Here is a 17379-nt window from a genome sequence, read left to right as displayed (position 1 = left end):
CATTCAATATCTGATGAATGAATGAATGAATGAATCCCTTCCCTTCCTATAGTTCCTAGTATTCTAAGACTGGGCAAATGTTTTTGGTCATCTCAAAACATTGCTGGCCTATAATGAGCTCATAGCCAACTGATACTGTACACTAAATTAATTTATATGAATTATTATAAAATTAAATCTCTCCACCTCTATCCATTCCCCAAATTCTACACTGATGTAACTGACTTCTTACGCTAAACATAGAGCTTTAAGTTTGATGGCCTTCTTGAAATTAACTTTTAAAATGCCTTTGTCAAAAAATACTTACAAGAAAATAATGGGTCAAGGAAAATTAAATATTTTAAGCCCTGACCCATAAATTATTTAAGTAGCTGGAGGAGAAGAAACCTTCTTTAAAGTGATATTTAAAAAAAATTTGAGGTACTAAAAAGTTAATCTAACTCGTCAGTGTATACAGAAATGACCATTCTTTGCTGAAACTAACAAAGCCACAAAGAACTGCCTCTTAAGTGTTTAAGATACTGCATCACCATTTTGATTACCCAAGAGTTACTCATTAAATATGACACAGAGTACATAGCTGCTGGTTTGCGGGCACTCTTAAGTATCTAATTACTTAAAACAAAAGGCTACATTCTCAATTTTTTATATTTTGTTTTTATTTAAGAGTTACTCACAGGCAGCACTTTAAAATTAGGCTTTTTAAATTAAAGGCCAAAACTAAAAAAGTTTGCAAATATGACATTGCTAAAAGAATGACAGCCTTAATAATTTAAACTCTAAAATGTCCGTCCTGTGGAGTTAAGGTCTTTATACACAGAATGTGTAAGATCGATATCATTTAAAATAAACAACCAAAAAACCACAGATGGTGGGTAAATTTGTCAATGAAGATAAACATCAGTTTCAGCCTTCTAGAGTATGAAAACCGGCAATTAATCCTGTGACAGAATATAAACTGTACTTCAGAATTTTGAATTTAAAGTCTCTTTCTCCAGCAGCAAATCAGCATATCTATGTTGAAGTTCCTTTTCTCTTTCTTGTTGTCGCTGAACATCTTCTTTTAGACACTTAAAGAAACAAAAATATTAAATAATTCTTTTAGATGTAACTATATTGAAAAAAATCTACAGTACTTTACTATCTTAAAAACCAGCCGAGTTAAATCATGATTCTTAAGAGGTAAAAATTTCTCAAAGAGAAACAAACATATCAAATACTTTTGCTATAAAACCAGTATCACAGCCATTCTTTGATTTGGTCATATGAAATCCTGCTGCTACTTCAAATAAACAAACCACTACTGTCTTATCAGTACCCACAAATGCACTTCAAGAAGCCCTGGCTGCCCTTTAGCTGGACAGGAGCTATTATGCACATTTGGGAGATAAATTGAATCCAAATCCGGTCAAAGGAATTTGATGGTTTGGAAGGACTAGCTATGTTCCCAGCCACCTAAGTTATAAAACAGAAAGATATTGGTTTAGTTTCCCCTCACAGAGCTACACGAATGGGATGTGATCAAGTTTCAAGGGGACAAATTACAAGGGCTAAGTATTCCATTTCACAGTGTATCTACGTATGAAACAGAACATGAGTAAAGGAAGGCCTTTGTATCTACAACTTGCCTGGTCTATCCATCTACACAGAGGCAATTCTAGATTAAAGTCAAACACTTTAGGCTCTCATTTTTAAAAGCCTGACAGTACCAACTTCAGAGACAGCCTACATAGGAGAAGTAAAAGAGGACAGCCCTGATAATTCTTTGCAGCACTCTTTTAAAGCAACGCTTCAATATATAACGTTACCTCTAGCCTCCGGGGAATAGCAGAATCTTCATGTTTCTTGAGTTCTTCAAAAGTGCGTAACTCCAAGTGAGCCTGTTCAATTTGGTCCCATAAGTCATTCAACTGTTTCATGAGCCCCATAGCACGAGACTGGTAACCCCCAAGCAAAATTTTCATCTTCTTTTCCATCTTTGCAGCTCTCTTGGCTTCTGTCGTCATGTGACCCCTGTTTATCTGGAGAGCAGGGGAAGATCACATCAGCATACATGAGAAAAGTAGGCTATTAAATAAAGGGCTAAAAAGGTACCATTCGTTCAGGCATGTGCCTCAAAGCAAAAATACACTAGAACTCCTTATAGCTCAACTACTGTTAAAAAAAAAAAAAAAAAATCAAGCTTAAGAAGGATTTATCTTGCACCTAAAGGGTTTTATAGGTGAGTACCAAATAATCTATAATCTATTTATAATAATTTGACCCACGACTGAACCTCAAAGCGGGCTTGAATGTCACAGTAGGGGAAAAACTAATGCCTACTTTCTGAAAATGACTTCTGCTATCATTCAACGTATTTATTTTGGGACTAGCTACAAGCCATCTTCATCATCTATATCCCAAAAATGTACTTCTGGGAGTCTGTTCACACATCAAGACCCCAACTTTTACAGTTTCCATCCCAGGGCCTGCATCCTAAATCTCCTGGCTCTGGGAGCTGAGGGATCTAGTGCAAGTCTTCCTAGATCACTACATCCCTAGAACAAAGAGATACTTTTAATCAAGCATGCAAGTACTTTCACAGACTGCACCCGTTGGGGGCAGTGCAGAGAAGGAGCCAAAAACATGAAGCTCCACATTTCTCCCTGGAAGGGGCTCATGGCACAGTCTTCCAGTGGCTACTTGACAGCCTGGCTTTTAACGTGCATGGGGAGTTAATGGGACAGTGGAGTGCAAAAGTAGCCTTCTGGCAGCCTAAGCAGCAGCTGGACACTTTCCAAGCCTTTCCCCCTAGTCTGCCCCAGCAGTAACTCTAGGCCTACCAATTCCTCCTAGAAGGAGTTTATCCACACATCAAATGCCTCAATTTGCACAGCATCTACCCAAAGGACTATATCCTAAATCTCCTAGATCTGGTAATGGAAGAGACTAAGCATATGCATGTCTCTCTAGATCAGAAAACAAGGAGGTGGTTTTAAACAGGTGTGCAAATACTTTCTAGGGCTACACTCTCTGGGAGCAGTGAAGAAAAGAGTCTGGAACATGCAGCTCTCATTTTCTCTCCAGAAAGGGTTTATAACCACATACTCTTCCAGTGGCTACTTGACAGCCTGGCCTCTAACTTGCATCAGAGAGCTAATGCGGGAGATAAACAGTACCCCTCAGGCAGCCTGAGCAGGAACTTGGCATATCCTGAGCCTTTCCCCCAGCACATCCCACTGATAATTCCAGGCCTACTCATTCTTCCTAAAAGGAGTTTGTCTACAGACTGCGTGCCACACTTTTACAGATCCACACAGACAAGGGACTGTACCCTTCACAACCTAAGCTCTGGAAAGTGACAGGGCTTTGCATTCCTGAATCTCCCTAAACCACAGAAAACAGAGGTGGACATACTACGAGCCCACTTCCAGCAGATTATCTCACCAGGATCACAGAGTGCAGCCACAACACAAGCATAGGCATTTGCCACAGAGACGGCTTAGTGTAGAGAGAGTGGAAGAATCAAGCACTTATCTTCAACATGATGACAGAAGGAACTAGGACACATACCCAACACCTCAACCTTCCCAGCTACATCGAAGCATCTGGCTTCTACCTGACTGATTACAGGGTATTGATGGAATATAGTACCAAGAATAGAGACAGCAGTCTGAACAAATACAAAGATTTAAAGGGTATCTTAAAATATCTAGCTGGATGGATTGGCAAGATCCTTCTGCTACACAAGGCCAGTCTAAGAAGTCTGAGAGAGGCAGTTGTCTCATGTAACGCACAGAAACCAACACAGAGACAGCCAAGAACAATTAAGAAATAGGAAAATATATTCCCAAAAAAGAAACAAAATAAAGCAATAAAAACCAACCCAAGTGAACTGGAGATATATGATTTACCCAACAGGAAATTCCAAATAATGGTCACAAAGATGCTCACCGAGGTCAAGTGAGCAATGCAAGAACAAACTGAGAACTTCCACAAAGAGACAGAAAGTATTAAAAAGTACCAATGAGAAAACATAGATCTGAAAACTACTAAAACTGAACTGAAAAATTCAATATGGGGGTTCGACAGCAGACTAGTTTAAGCAGACGAAAGGATCAGTAAACTAGAAGACCGGTCACTGGAAATCATCTAACCTCAGGAGCAAAAAGAAAAAATAATGAAAAAGAATGACCTAAGAGACTTATGGGACACCATCATGGAGAACAACTTATGCATTATCAGGTGCCAGAAGGAGAAGAGAACAAGTAACATATTCAAAGAAATAATGGCAGAAAACTTCCCAAGCCTGGGGAAGGAAATGGAAAGCCAGATCCAGGAAGCCCAAAAGACACCAAATAAGATAAATTCAAAGAGACCCACCAAGACACATCACAATTAAAATGTCAAAAACTAATGGCAGAGTATTGAAAACCGCAAGAAAAAAGCATATCACCATGTATAAAGGAACCTCCATAAGACTATCAGAGAATATCTCAGCAGAAACCTTACAGGCCAGAAGGGAGTGGGATGATATATTTAAAAATCAAAAAGAAAAGAAAGAGAAGGAAAGGAAAGGGAAAGGGAAAAGAAGAGAGAAGAAAAAGAAAGAGAAGAAAGAGAGAGCAAGAGAAACTGCTAACCAAGAATACTATACCCAGCAATCCTGTATTTCAAAACCAAATGGATGATAAAGACTTTCTCAGTCAGAACTGACTTTATCACCACTAGACCTGCCTTACAGGAAATGCTAAAAGGAGTTCTTCAAGCTGAAGGAAGAAAACACTTATTAGTAACATGAAAATATATTAAAGTACAAAACTTGTTTTTTGTTTATTTTGGATATTAACCCCTTATCCAGGCCGGGCGTGGTATGTACGTTGTCATATCCAAACATTCTAATACTCTAATGGCAGTGAGTAAATCAATTATATCTCTAGTATAAAGGTTAAAAGGCAAAACTATTAACAACTAAAGTGCAACAATTTGTTAAGGGAATATTATATAAAAATTTTAAGTATAACATCAGAAACATAAAATATGGGAGAAAGGGGTGTAAAAGTGCATAGTTTGTGTATGCAATTGAAATTAAGTTATCAACTTAAAATACCCTGTTATATAAGCTCTTTTATGTAAGCCTCAAGCTAACCACAAAGCAAAACTCTGTAACAGACAGACAAGAGATAAAAAGATAAAATCCAAAGCATACCACTACAGAAAGCCATTAAGACACACACACACACACACACACACACACACGAGGAGGAATAGAACAAAGGATCTATAAACAGAAAACAATTGGCACTGGTTAAGTCCCTCACCTATTAATAATTACTCTGTAAATGGATTAAATTCCCCAATCAAAAGGCATACAGTGGGCCAGGCACGGCGGCTCACGCCTGTAATCCCAGCACTTTGGGAGGCTGAGGCAGGCGCGTCATGAGGTCAAGAAATCAAGACCATTCTGGCCAACATAGTGAAACCCCGTCTGTACTAAAAATACAAAAATTATCTGGGCACGGTGGCAGGCGCCTGTAGTCCCAGCTACTCGGGAGGCTGAAGCAGGAGAATCGCTTGAACCCAGGAGGCAGAGGTTGCAGTGAGCCCAGATCGCGCCACTGCACTCCCGTCTGGCAACAGAGCAAGACACCATCTCAAAAAAATAAAAGGCATAGTGGCTATTAATAAAAAGAACAAGAACTTTTTAATCAATAAAAAGAACAAGACCTCACAAAGTGCTGGGATTACAGGTGTGAGCCACCACGCCCCAGCCTGGATAAGGGGTTAATATCCAAAATATCCAAAAAACAAACAAACAAAAAAGCTCAAACTACTCAATAAAAAAACAAGTAACCCTATTTTTAAAATGGGGAAAGGACCTGAATAGACATTTCTCAAAAGACGACATACAAGTGGTCAACAGGTACGTGAAAAAACACGCTTAATATCTCTAATCATCAGAGAAATGCAAATCAAAACCACAATAAGGTATTACCTTACACCTGTTAGACTGGCTATTTTAAAAAATGAAAAACAGTATGCGTTGGCAAGAGATGTGGAGAAAAGGGAACCCCTGTTCACTGTTGGTGGTATTGTAAATTAGTACAGCCATTACGGAAAACAGTACGGAGGTTCCTCAAAAAACTGAAAACAGAATTATCATTCAATCCAGCCATTCCACTTCTGGGTATATATATCCAAAGGAATTGAAATCAGTATGTCAAAGAGATGTCTGCACTTCCATGTTAATTACAGCATTATCCACAACAGCCAAGATATGGATTTTTAAAATATGGTATACACATACAGTGGAATACTAGTCAGTCTTTAAAAAACAGGAAATCCTGTCATTTGCAACAACAGATGGACACAGAGGACATTCTGCTAACTACTATAAGCCAGGCACAGAAAGCCAAATACCATATGATGTAACTTGTATATGGAATCTAGAAACATTAATCTCATAAAAGCAGAGAGTACAATGGTGGCTACCATAGGATAGTGCGGTAAAGAGTAGACAGGGAAAGGGGAGATGTTGGTCAAAGGTACAAAGTTTCAGTTAGACAGGAAGAACAGGTTCTGGTGATCTATTACACAGCATGGTAATCACAGAATCATGTTTATTTCAAAATAGCTAAAATAAGGGATTTTTAGGCTGGGCATGGTGGCTCACGCCTGTAATCCCAACATTTTGGGAGGCTGAGGTGGACAGATCACTTGAGGTTAGGAGTTCACGACCAGCCCTGCCAACATGGTGAAACCCCATCTCTACTAAAAATACAAAAATGAGCCAGGCAAGGTAGCACATGCCTGTAGTCCCAGCTACTCCGGAGGCTGAGGTGGGAGAATCGCTTGAACCCAGGAGGCAGAGGTTGCAGTGAACCTAGATCACACCACTGCACTCCAGCCTGGATGACAGAGCAAGCCTTCATTTAAAAAAAAAAAAAATAGATTTTAAATTTTCTCTCCACAAAGAAATGTTATATATTTGAGGGGATTAATATGTTAATTAGCTGATTTAATCACTTCACATACGTGTATGGAAAAATCACATCTTACTCGATAAATATATGCAATTATTATATGTTAATTAAAATAGAACTTTAAAAAATGCACCCAGGTGCAGTGGCTCATGCCTGTAATCCCAGCACTTTGGGAGGCCACGGCGGGCAGATCACCTGAGGTCAGGAGTTCGAGACCAGCCTGGCCAACATGGCAAAACCCCAACTCTACTAAAAATACAAAATTTAGCCAGGCATGGTGGCACACACCTGTAGTAGTCCCAGCTACTCGGGAGGCTGAGACAGAAGAATCACTTAAACCCAGGAGGCAGGGGTTGCAATGAACCAAGATCAGGCCACTGCACTCCAGCCTGAGCAACAGAGCAAGATTCCATCTCAAAAAAAAAAAAAAAAATCAAAGTCAAATAAGCCCATGGGAGGTGGAGGCAGAGGAGTAACACTGCATGTATGTGCCTTACAAACATGAGATGGATCTAAAATTAATTTAAATGAAGAAGTTCCTTTAAAACCATTCATTTCTTCAGATTTTTATAAAAGTTAAGCTTTTATTCCTCTGCAATTTACTTGAACAATAAATTCATGAAAACTGTTCATGTCCTTTATAAATGAACCTCTGATAAATCAAACCATGTTCCATGGCAATGATTATATGTCTCCTAAGGGAGCCAGGATATACTGGTTGAGGGCAGGCAGCACAATACAGTGGGGTAAGAGTGAGTCACTCATACAACCCAGCACTGCGGCCTAGCTGTTTTGAGCTGATGCAAGTTATTTAACCTATGTGTCTCCATTTCTCCATCAGTAAAATGGCAGTCATTGCTACAAGTTATGAAGCTTAAATAAGATCATAGACATAAAAAGCCTCAGTTGCCCAGTGCCTGGCAAGAATAAACAGTCAACAAATGTCAGGTCTGATTATGATGATTATTTTCCAGATACTAACAGTTCAAACATTTTGCTCTTTTCCCTAATAACTAAGGGGTAAAAGGATGAGGCTTTAAAAACTTCATTAAAATTCCAACTTCAATATAAGTCTACATGGACCCTTTCCTGGAAACACAGCAAGGAAAAACAGTTGGTCCTTCTTTTAAGTGAGGAGTTTGCCCCTTGTGGACCACAAGACCAAATAACACACACTGGACCTCTGTCCTACAGTGTAAAAATAGTGTTAGAACATGGACTCGCGGTGCTTCCCAACTCTATGGGAAGACTTTCTAACCCTGAAGTTCAAATAAGGTGAAGGAAGTATCTAAGTATTTGATCCAGGAATTGCACTCCTAGCATTTCCCAAGAGAAATGAAAACATGTCCACACGAAAACCTGTACACAAATGTTCATAGCAACATTATTCATAATAGGTAAAAGCTGAAGCAACCCAAATATCCATCAACTGACAAATGGATAAACAAACTGTGGTATTATCCACACAATGAAATGGTACTCAGCCAGAAAAAGAAATACTAATATATGCTACCACATGGATGAACTCTGAAAACATTATGTTAAATGAAAGAAGCCCATCACAAAAGACCCATCACATATTATATGATTCCACTTATGTGAAATATCCAAAACAGACAAATCTACAGATACAAAAAGTAGATTAATGGTTGCCTAGGGGTGGGCAGGTTGGGGGGAATGGGGAGTAACTGCTGATAAAGAATCTTTTTCTGAGGTGATGAAAATGTTCTAATAATAGTTGCACAACTATGTGAATTTACTAAAAGCCACTGAACTACACACTTTAAATGGTCTTCACTTTATGGTATGTAATTTATATCTCAGTAAGGATATTATAAACATAAGGTGTACAGGGAATAGAAACACTACCTCCACAGGAGAAAAAAAAAAAAAAATCCTCATCTTCAATTCTTCTGTACAGTAAATGCAAAAATATTTTTCCCCAGAAATCAAAAGCAGTACTTTCTGAGTATAAGTTCTAGAAAGGTGGTAGTGGGATGGATTTAGAGTTAAAAAAAAAAAAAAAAAAAAAACTTCTGCCACATAAATTTTATGACACCATTAAGGGGAGATGATGATAATTCGTACTCACTCTTTTCCACTTCAAATATTTCTGGAGTATGTCTTTTTAAGCCAGTGGTTTTCAACCACAGCTAAACTCACCAGTGCCCTAACTCAAGAGACTCTGATTTAAATGGCCTCAGATCTTTGTGTCCTTAAAAGCTCCCGTAAGATTCTAACAGGCAATTAGGATGTCAAACTCTGTTTCAGCCAGAGTCATTACAGAAGCTAGGTATCAGTTGTTTTCTCAACTATATCTACCAAAAAGTCCTCATTTCCAATAACATATGAGCAACTAAATCCATCAAGTTATACTCAAGTTCCTTATTCTATAATTTAACATGTTCAGCCAGGCAACAGTGGTTCACGCCTGTAATCCTAGCACTTTGGGAGGCCAAGGCAGGTGGATTGCTTAGAGCCCAGGAGTTCGAGACCGACCTGGACAACACAGTGAAACACTGTCTTTCAAAAAATATAAAAATTAGCCAGACATAGTGTCGCATGCCTGTGGTTCCAGCTACTTGGGAGACTGAGGCAGGAATCACCCAAGCCTGGGAAGTTGGAGGCAGCAGTGAGCCATGATCACGTCACTGCACTCCAGCCTGGCCAACAGAGCAAGACCCTATCTCCAAAAAAGAAAAACAACTCAGCATGTTCTAAGAATACCCATTATTACATACTCCAATCATATCTGGATTCAAACACACATTCCAAAACCTTAAGAGCAAATAATTTCAAATTAATACATACAATGCTTTTTAAAAATTAGTCATACGAATTAATATTTTCATTCATTAAGATAACTCAATTATCTATACACTGTGCTCCGTGGATAGTCCATTTCCAGTTTGGTGTAAGAGCATAACATCCATACTCAGAAACTGCTTAATTAGTCATCAAGGTACATTTAGTATTATCAGTACCCTGTATCTTGGAACTACCTCACCTCATCCAGTGGAGTCACTTATTATTCTCAAACCATCAGAGATTTTAAAACTTCAAAGTTGTTAGCTTTCATTTAATGCCAATCATTTTATTTCATTTAGCTCAAGCTTTGTAAGTCTTCTGGCTCAAATATTGTGCTAAAGTTCCAAGCAAATATGAACATAAGTTGTACAAAAATTAAGCACAGAAAAAAATTAATTTAGCCAAATAACTATATAGCCATTAAACATATAAAGAAGAAATGGAATACAGCTTTTAATATTCAAGTTGAACTTAGTTATCTTACGTCTGTCATTTGATTATTAAAACATGAAGGAAGATATCTGCATGCTTTGTAAAATGCTCAACCTATGATTGCTCAATATGCTTTAAGGAAAAATCCTAACCTACAGTTTCTGGTCTTTTTCGAGCCAATAAACCTCACGCATGAAATGTACATGCATACAGGGACAGGACTAGCTTAAATCAGCCCAGCTCCTCCCAACACCCATCCACACACAGAAACAACACTGAGGTGCAAGACAGCACAAAATTTTATTTCCTAAAATTCAAATAAAAAGGAAAAATCAGACTCAGATTTAACCAGATTCAGATTTCTAAATTAGTTTTTTAAAATAAGCACTAGCAACTGCCCTGATGGACACCTTGCTTTAGAAGCCACCACACTGTGCTTTAAATATGTACTGGCACAAAATTTCTAATAGTCTTAAATAAAATGAAGTTCACTGTCACTAATAGGAATTTAAAGTAGACCAACATTTGATACAATTAAAGCTGACTTGATCAAATATGAAAGGGTAAACTTCAATTCAAAGAAAGAAGTTAAGAATATATCCACATACAAATCGGTAGGAAGACCAAGCTGACAAATTTTACGCATCATAATTCTATTTCATAATACAGTATCTAAAATTTGCTTCAAATTTGCTTCAAAGTAATAGTGGAAGGGGGGATAATAGGAGAAACAAGAGTGGCTATGATTGATGACTGTCATAGCCGGGTGAGAATACATGAAGATTCATTACACCAGTATACTTTGGGGTACATTTGAAAATTCTTGTAACCAAAGAAATTTTTTTTTTTTTTTTTTTTTTTTTTTTTTGAGACGGAGTCTCGCTCTGTTAGCAGGCTGGAGTGCAGTGGTGGGATCTTGGCTCACTGCAAGCTCCACCTCCGGGCTTCATGCCATTCTCCTGCCTCAGCCTCCCAAGTAGCTGGGACTACAGGCACCCGCCACCACACCCGGCTAATTTTTTTAAATATTTTTAGTAGAGACAGGGTTTCACCATGTTAGCCATGATGGTCTCAATCTCCTGACCTTGTGATCCGCCCACCTTGGTCTCTCAAAGTGCTGGGATTACAGGCATGAGCCACCACGCCCGGCCAAAAGATATTTTAAAAGTCAAATTCAATACTGTATCTACTCTAAAGGCTACTTTCTCAAGACCATACATCACAAACCATGAAACATCAATGTAATGAAATATAACGAGACATTAAAATTTACAAGTATGTCAACTATTTCAACACACCACAATGTATACATGAAATGTTAGATTAAAATCCACAATGATGTAAAAATCTATTTACACTAACCAAAATCTGAGTTTTAAGCCTCACTCAGTACAACAATCTCTCTCCTAAAATCAGCCCATGTCTCGAATTTCAGACTTTCCTCAAAATTTACAGAATATAAAAACTTAGCCACCTGATTGTTTAAAGTGAGGTTAGTTCCTAATACCTCATAGTATCAAACCAAGTATGATCCAATTAGGAAACTCTAAGGGTGATATAGATTTGAAGAGACATGGGAGAATTCCCATTTACTAAAACCTGCTATTCGCTAATCACACAGTATCTCATTTAATCTTACATTATCTCAAACTCACACTTCCATCAAACAAAAACGATTACTCAGCCGGGCACGGCTGGCTCACACCTGTAATCCCAGCACTCTGGGAGGCCAAGGTGGGTGGATCACTTGAGGTCAGGAATTCAAGACCAGCCTGACCAATATGTTGAAACTCGTCTCAACTAAAATACCAAAATTAGCCAAGCGTGGTGGCAGGCGTCTGTCATCTCAGCTACTCGGGAGGCTGAGGCAAGAGAATTGCCTGACCCCTGGAGGCAGAGGTTGCAGTGAGCCGCGATCGTGCCATAGAACTCCAGCCTAGGCAACAGGAGCAAAACTCCATCTCAAAAAAAAAAAAAAAAAACTATTACCCAATTTTACAGATAAGGAAATATAAGACCCAGAGAGGTTAAGTAGGGCACAACTGCTGGCATCATCACCGAGTGGCTCTGTGGCTTGCCCTAGGCCACAGCCACCAGGGGATGATGCCATGCAGCTGGGCCCCACTTAAAGTCCAATACATTTGCCACACCACTGCTAATAAACCGAATGTCCTCCTTGGCTCAGCCCCTGAAATGCAAACATGCCTGAAAAAATTTAAGCTGTGGAACTGAACAGCTTAAATGCCATCAGACAGCTCCCCGAAAAATAAATTATTCTAGACACATGTAAACAAGAAATAAGACCTTATTAGCGATTCTGCCCATCATTCTTTCCCTGATTTAGACTCTCACCTATATGTACCCACTTATAAGAATTTTGACACCTGAGAAGTTTTTCCTTTCCTCAGTTTGTATTTTAAAATTCTAAATTCTTTTATTAACAAGCTATAAAACTATAAGAAAACAAACATCTCTCAAAAAAATGTATAGAAAAAAGGTTGCATTTACCACTTTTTTACAAGTAGGGTGGAATATAACTAGTGTTTAATCATATTTACAACTATTAAATGAAAAATGTAGAATATGATGATCCCAGTTTAGTTTTAAACACCTTCATCCAAACATTAAAAAAAAAAAAAAAGATATATGGAAGTATGTGGGGGAGTGTGTGCATATATGCACTACAATGTTTACGGTGATTATGTCTGGATAGTAGGTTCCTTTTCTTCTTTATGTTTTCTATTTCTTTTAAAACTTCTACAAAGCACAGGTATTATTTATAGAAAGACGCCTAGAAATGTTATTTTTTGAAATGCATAGAAGAGAAACTGTCTAAAAAAGACTGGCCAGAGACCAATGGAAAACTGATGGTCCCCAGGAGATGAATCAGTGGAACCTAAGTGTTTCCTCGGGTCATTACAAAAGGGAGCTGTATGGGACTTATAAAAGTGTAATTGTTACTTTCAAGCTCACTAAGTTTGTTAAGGTTACTAAGCTTAAGTAATTCCAAAATAAACACATTATCCTTGGGTCTCCAATACTGTCTTCAGTAAAAGTCCGTTACAGTGAGCTTCAGAAATATTAAGAGCACCCCTCACTGAAACTCTTGCTTGGGGGCCCAGAATATAACCTTATCCCACTGGAAAAACAGGTTTAAGGATACCCAAAATAAATACACAGTCAATGGGAGCTCCACTTGCCAGTCCATCATTCAGCAATATGATCCCATGTAATAGTCAAGATGTGGTTCAATCACCAAAACGTTTGCAAATAACAGGAGTCCATGAGTGATTCTCCTTTAATCTCTATACCACTTACCAGCATTTTTATCAGTGAACCTACTCTACTCTGATGAGATGCAGGTCCAAGAAAGTAATTATTGTTTGCATCTATGAGTTAGCAACCATCAGACTGCATCCCTGAAAAGTACGCTAACCAGGAAGGCAAAACTTTACTAAAAACAGTAAATACCTTACAAAACCTTACTAAAAGACAGTAATACACGAACAAAGCAATACAAGAGCACTTTACATCCGCATACATTAGGAAGTGAAACACGTCAACTGCATAAAACAAATTCAATTCATGTTGAGGCATAACAGAAGAAACCCGGTTATATCAAGATCTCTGGTCCAGCTCATAAAGTTCTTACCAGAGACAACTACGAAATCCGTCAGTGCCTCATGGCAGAGAACAGAATTTGGGAAACAGAGAGTATTCCAAAGTACTGTAAACTCCTCTCCTGTACCACAGGTCACTTCCCCCACCCCTACACAAGGCAACATAAGCATAAACCTGCTGATATCTGACAACATATAGCCCTCTACCCAGAACCGTCTACTAACTAAATCCTTGCCCTAAGTTTTCCCTCTTTAAAGTATTAAGGAAATTTTTTCCTGTGTAAAAATATCTGACTTTATAATGAAAATCACTGAGGAAATGAGATCTACTGTGCAGCCAATTTTGTAGAAATATAACCTTCAGACAAGTCAGGGGTCCCCATAAGAGCTACAAATACACTGAAAAGGATTTTAAGTGTGTTATCTGTGTTTTTTAAGTCACTTTACTTCTAAGAAGTCAATGTTATATAATATTTCTTGACTACAGTTGACTGTGCCAGTAAATTACAGGGAGAAGTAGTATTACTTCTGGACCTACTTTCTATCTCTAAGGAAAGCCTTTCCATTTTTATAGCTAACATGACAAAATCCACTTTTCAGCCAAACTTCCTCAACACAGCAGTTTAGATACTATTTCAAATACTATTAAATTTAATGGCAGGCCTAAATTCAGACTTCTCATTTCACTTTTGCACCTACTGGAAATTATTTCACTCAAAATAATTATGTCTTCAGATGATTTCCTATTTCCACTTAAAGTAGAAACAAATTAGAACACTTCAAATTCTATTTGCACTTCCCAAATACAGTAATGACTCATTTATCTGGCATCATCAGAAAATGAGGTTCTCCACATTAAGCATTTTCCAGGTAACTGAAGCCCACAAACACAGAGAACTTGTCTGCCTTGTTCCTTGCTGTTATCCCAGGACCTAGAACAGTGTCCAGTACATGGTAGATAGGCAGTAATAATTACTGAACATGTGAATAAATAAAAGTACTAAAGCTCTTTTATTTTTAACCATTTGTGAAAATGTTTTCTACACTGAATTACAGCCATCCCTCCCTTTAAAAAAAAAAAAATGACACTGAAAAGAAATAAAGTTTTTCTTATTATTTGGGATACCACTATAAATAGCAATCACTTTACTCCCGTACAATGTATCTTAGTGCCTTTAAAGCTATTAAAATACACTGGGCTTTTTGCCACCATGTAAAAATGGCCTCAGCATGGTATGCTCTCATAACTTTTCCTTTCCTTATATTAACTGTCATTGCTGTGTTTGCTCTTGCTGTCTTATTTTACACACAAAAGTCTGGCAAGGTTCTAAACTTAATTCTGCCTCCAAAGCAGAATAAAATACATGGACTTGGTTACAATTCAGAAGCCTTTTCCACTTATTTCTGACCTGTAACTACATTCTGATTCTATTTATTTAACAAACTCCTTGCTCACACACATCCTCTACCACATTCTACATAAAATCTGAGATGGTTCTATTAGTTTTAAATGAGTATCTTAAGGATTTTCATTTAAGTGCTAAAGTTTCAAATATTAATCCTGAGTAATGAATGGCTCAAAGACTACCTCCAATGTAAACCTCAGGGAATTTTTTTTTTAATCCATTCAGGAGACACCAGCCACGACAAAGCTGGATTTCATCTTGCTTGACAGGCAGTGATAGGGCCATAATTTAGATTCACGGTTCCAAAGTTCATGACAGCAAAAATCGAACACACTGGCAGCCATGGCATACAGTGCTTACAGAGGAGGGCTTATCTCCTGAACCTAAGAGTGGAAAGGATAATTTAAGTACAGCATTTAGTTTATACAATATAACTGGAGTTCCTTCCCCAAAACAAACTTTGAATAATGTTTATAATTTAGCAATCAACTGAAATGAAAGAATTACCACAACTGAAATAAAATATTTATGTATTTCAAACCAGTAGAACTGTGTCTTCAAAAACTAAAACAAGCTAAAAGAAACCTAGTTCTGAATTAGGGATGGATACAAATAAAATGGGGGTTTGTTTATTCGGGTCTTTGAGCTGCTTTTCTTTTTTTAAAAGATTTCATGAACTTTCATTTGAAATAAGCACAGTTTGCTAAATTAAAGGACCTGATTAAGTATTCTTTAAAAGTAACTAGCTGGGTAAACAATAAAGTAAGTTATCCAAGAGTCAAGAAAAGAAAAATGACTTCAGACTGCTTTATGAATATTCTCCAAAATCACCAATCCTTCAACAAAAATAGTTCAACGGAAGATTTCAGTTCCTGGTACTGAACTGAACAAAGAGAACCACATGTTTTTAATGGTTGCTCATAAACGACCCAAATAAATCTCCAAAAGAACAGGAGTAGTTCTTTCAGTATTTTTCCCTTTAAAATTCATAAGACCAATTCAACACAGAAATAAAAATTACTGTACTTTATGGCACCACTCACTCTGTGACACATTTATTTGCTGTCATGAAAGTTAGTGCCTCAACAAAGTAAATGAGATTTAGGGAGAAAAAAATTTTCTACCATTTTAAAAAGCACAAAACGTCCTTGCCATTTGCGGCAAATAGAGTTTACCCCCCTCAAATGAGAAGATTTTCATACTAAATAAGAAACCTAAGTATTTATATATAAATGATACAAAGAAGCTTTCCAAATAGCTTTTCAATCAGTGATGATGCTGACCTCAGATCACAATTACACTGCTAACTACCATTTATAAGAAACGAAGTCTACACAACCAAAAACTATAACTTACAATTTAACCACTGATGTTCTATCTTCCCTGGCTTTAACGCTGAACCGTAACACAGAGCAACAGCACACCCTGCTGGAAGTTGGTAACACGAATAATTAGCAGCACTGAACTGCTAAGATTTTACCCAAGATGAGAATTACTTCAGAACCAGTCATTCCTCACTAACTGAGAAAAAAAGAGGTTCACAGGCATTAACCATCAGCTGCCTATATGTATGTGATCTTAAAGGTTAAATTAAAACTCAGAATAACTCAAATTAAAAGATACTGCTTTTTCCTGCTCATTTCCCCAGTCCCATAGAGCCCCAATCACCCCAAGTGATTTTACTACTCTGGCTTTAACCCTAAATAAAAATATTTTCAAATGTGCTTTTTGTAAAGAGAAACTGGTAATCACATAGAAGAGGAAACCAAGCCCATTTTCTATATATGACTGCCTGAAGTACCCCTTCTCTCCCATCCCACCTTGGCCTTAGAAATGCCCCTAAAGATTACCATTAAGAATGCACAAGGCGTGGCCAGGCGCGGTGGCTCATGCCTGTAATCCCAGCACTTTGGGAGGTTGAGGTGGGTGAATCACGAGGTCAAGAGATCAAGACCATCCTGGCCAACACAGTGAAACCCCGTCTCTACTAAAAATACAAAAATTAACTGGGCGTGGTGGCGCGTGCCTGTAGTCCCAGCTACTAGGGAGGCTGTGGCAGGAGAATCGCTTGAACCTGGGAAGTGGGGGTTGGAGTGAGCCGAGATTGCACCAATGCATTGCAGCCTGGCAACAGACTGAGACTCGGTCTCA

General features: G+C 38.0%; 1 protein-coding gene across 1 annotated transcript in view; it reads right to left on the bottom strand.

Moving 5' to 3' along the window:
- Window positions 1-637: 637 nt before the first annotated feature.
- CDC5L (cell division cycle 5 like) overlaps window positions 638-17379 on the bottom strand; it is a 65357-nt gene continuing 48615 nt past the window's right edge. Inside the window, exons 15-16 of the mRNA XM_050786922.1 lie at window positions 1809-2021; window positions 638-1070 (exon numbers count right to left, since the gene is read on the bottom strand). Of these exons, the coding sequence (XP_050642879.1) occupies window positions 966-1070; window positions 1809-2021 (318 nt within the window). The 3' untranslated portion in view covers window positions 638-965. The remainder of the gene's footprint in view (window positions 1071-1808; window positions 2022-17379) is intronic.

Source organism: Macaca thibetana, chromosome 4 (assembly GCF_024542745.1).
Source record: "Macaca thibetana thibetana isolate TM-01 chromosome 4, ASM2454274v1, whole genome shotgun sequence".
NCBI lineage: Eukaryota > Metazoa > Chordata > Mammalia > Primates > Cercopithecidae > Macaca > Macaca thibetana.
This window is presented reverse-complemented; position numbering and strand designations above follow the sequence as displayed.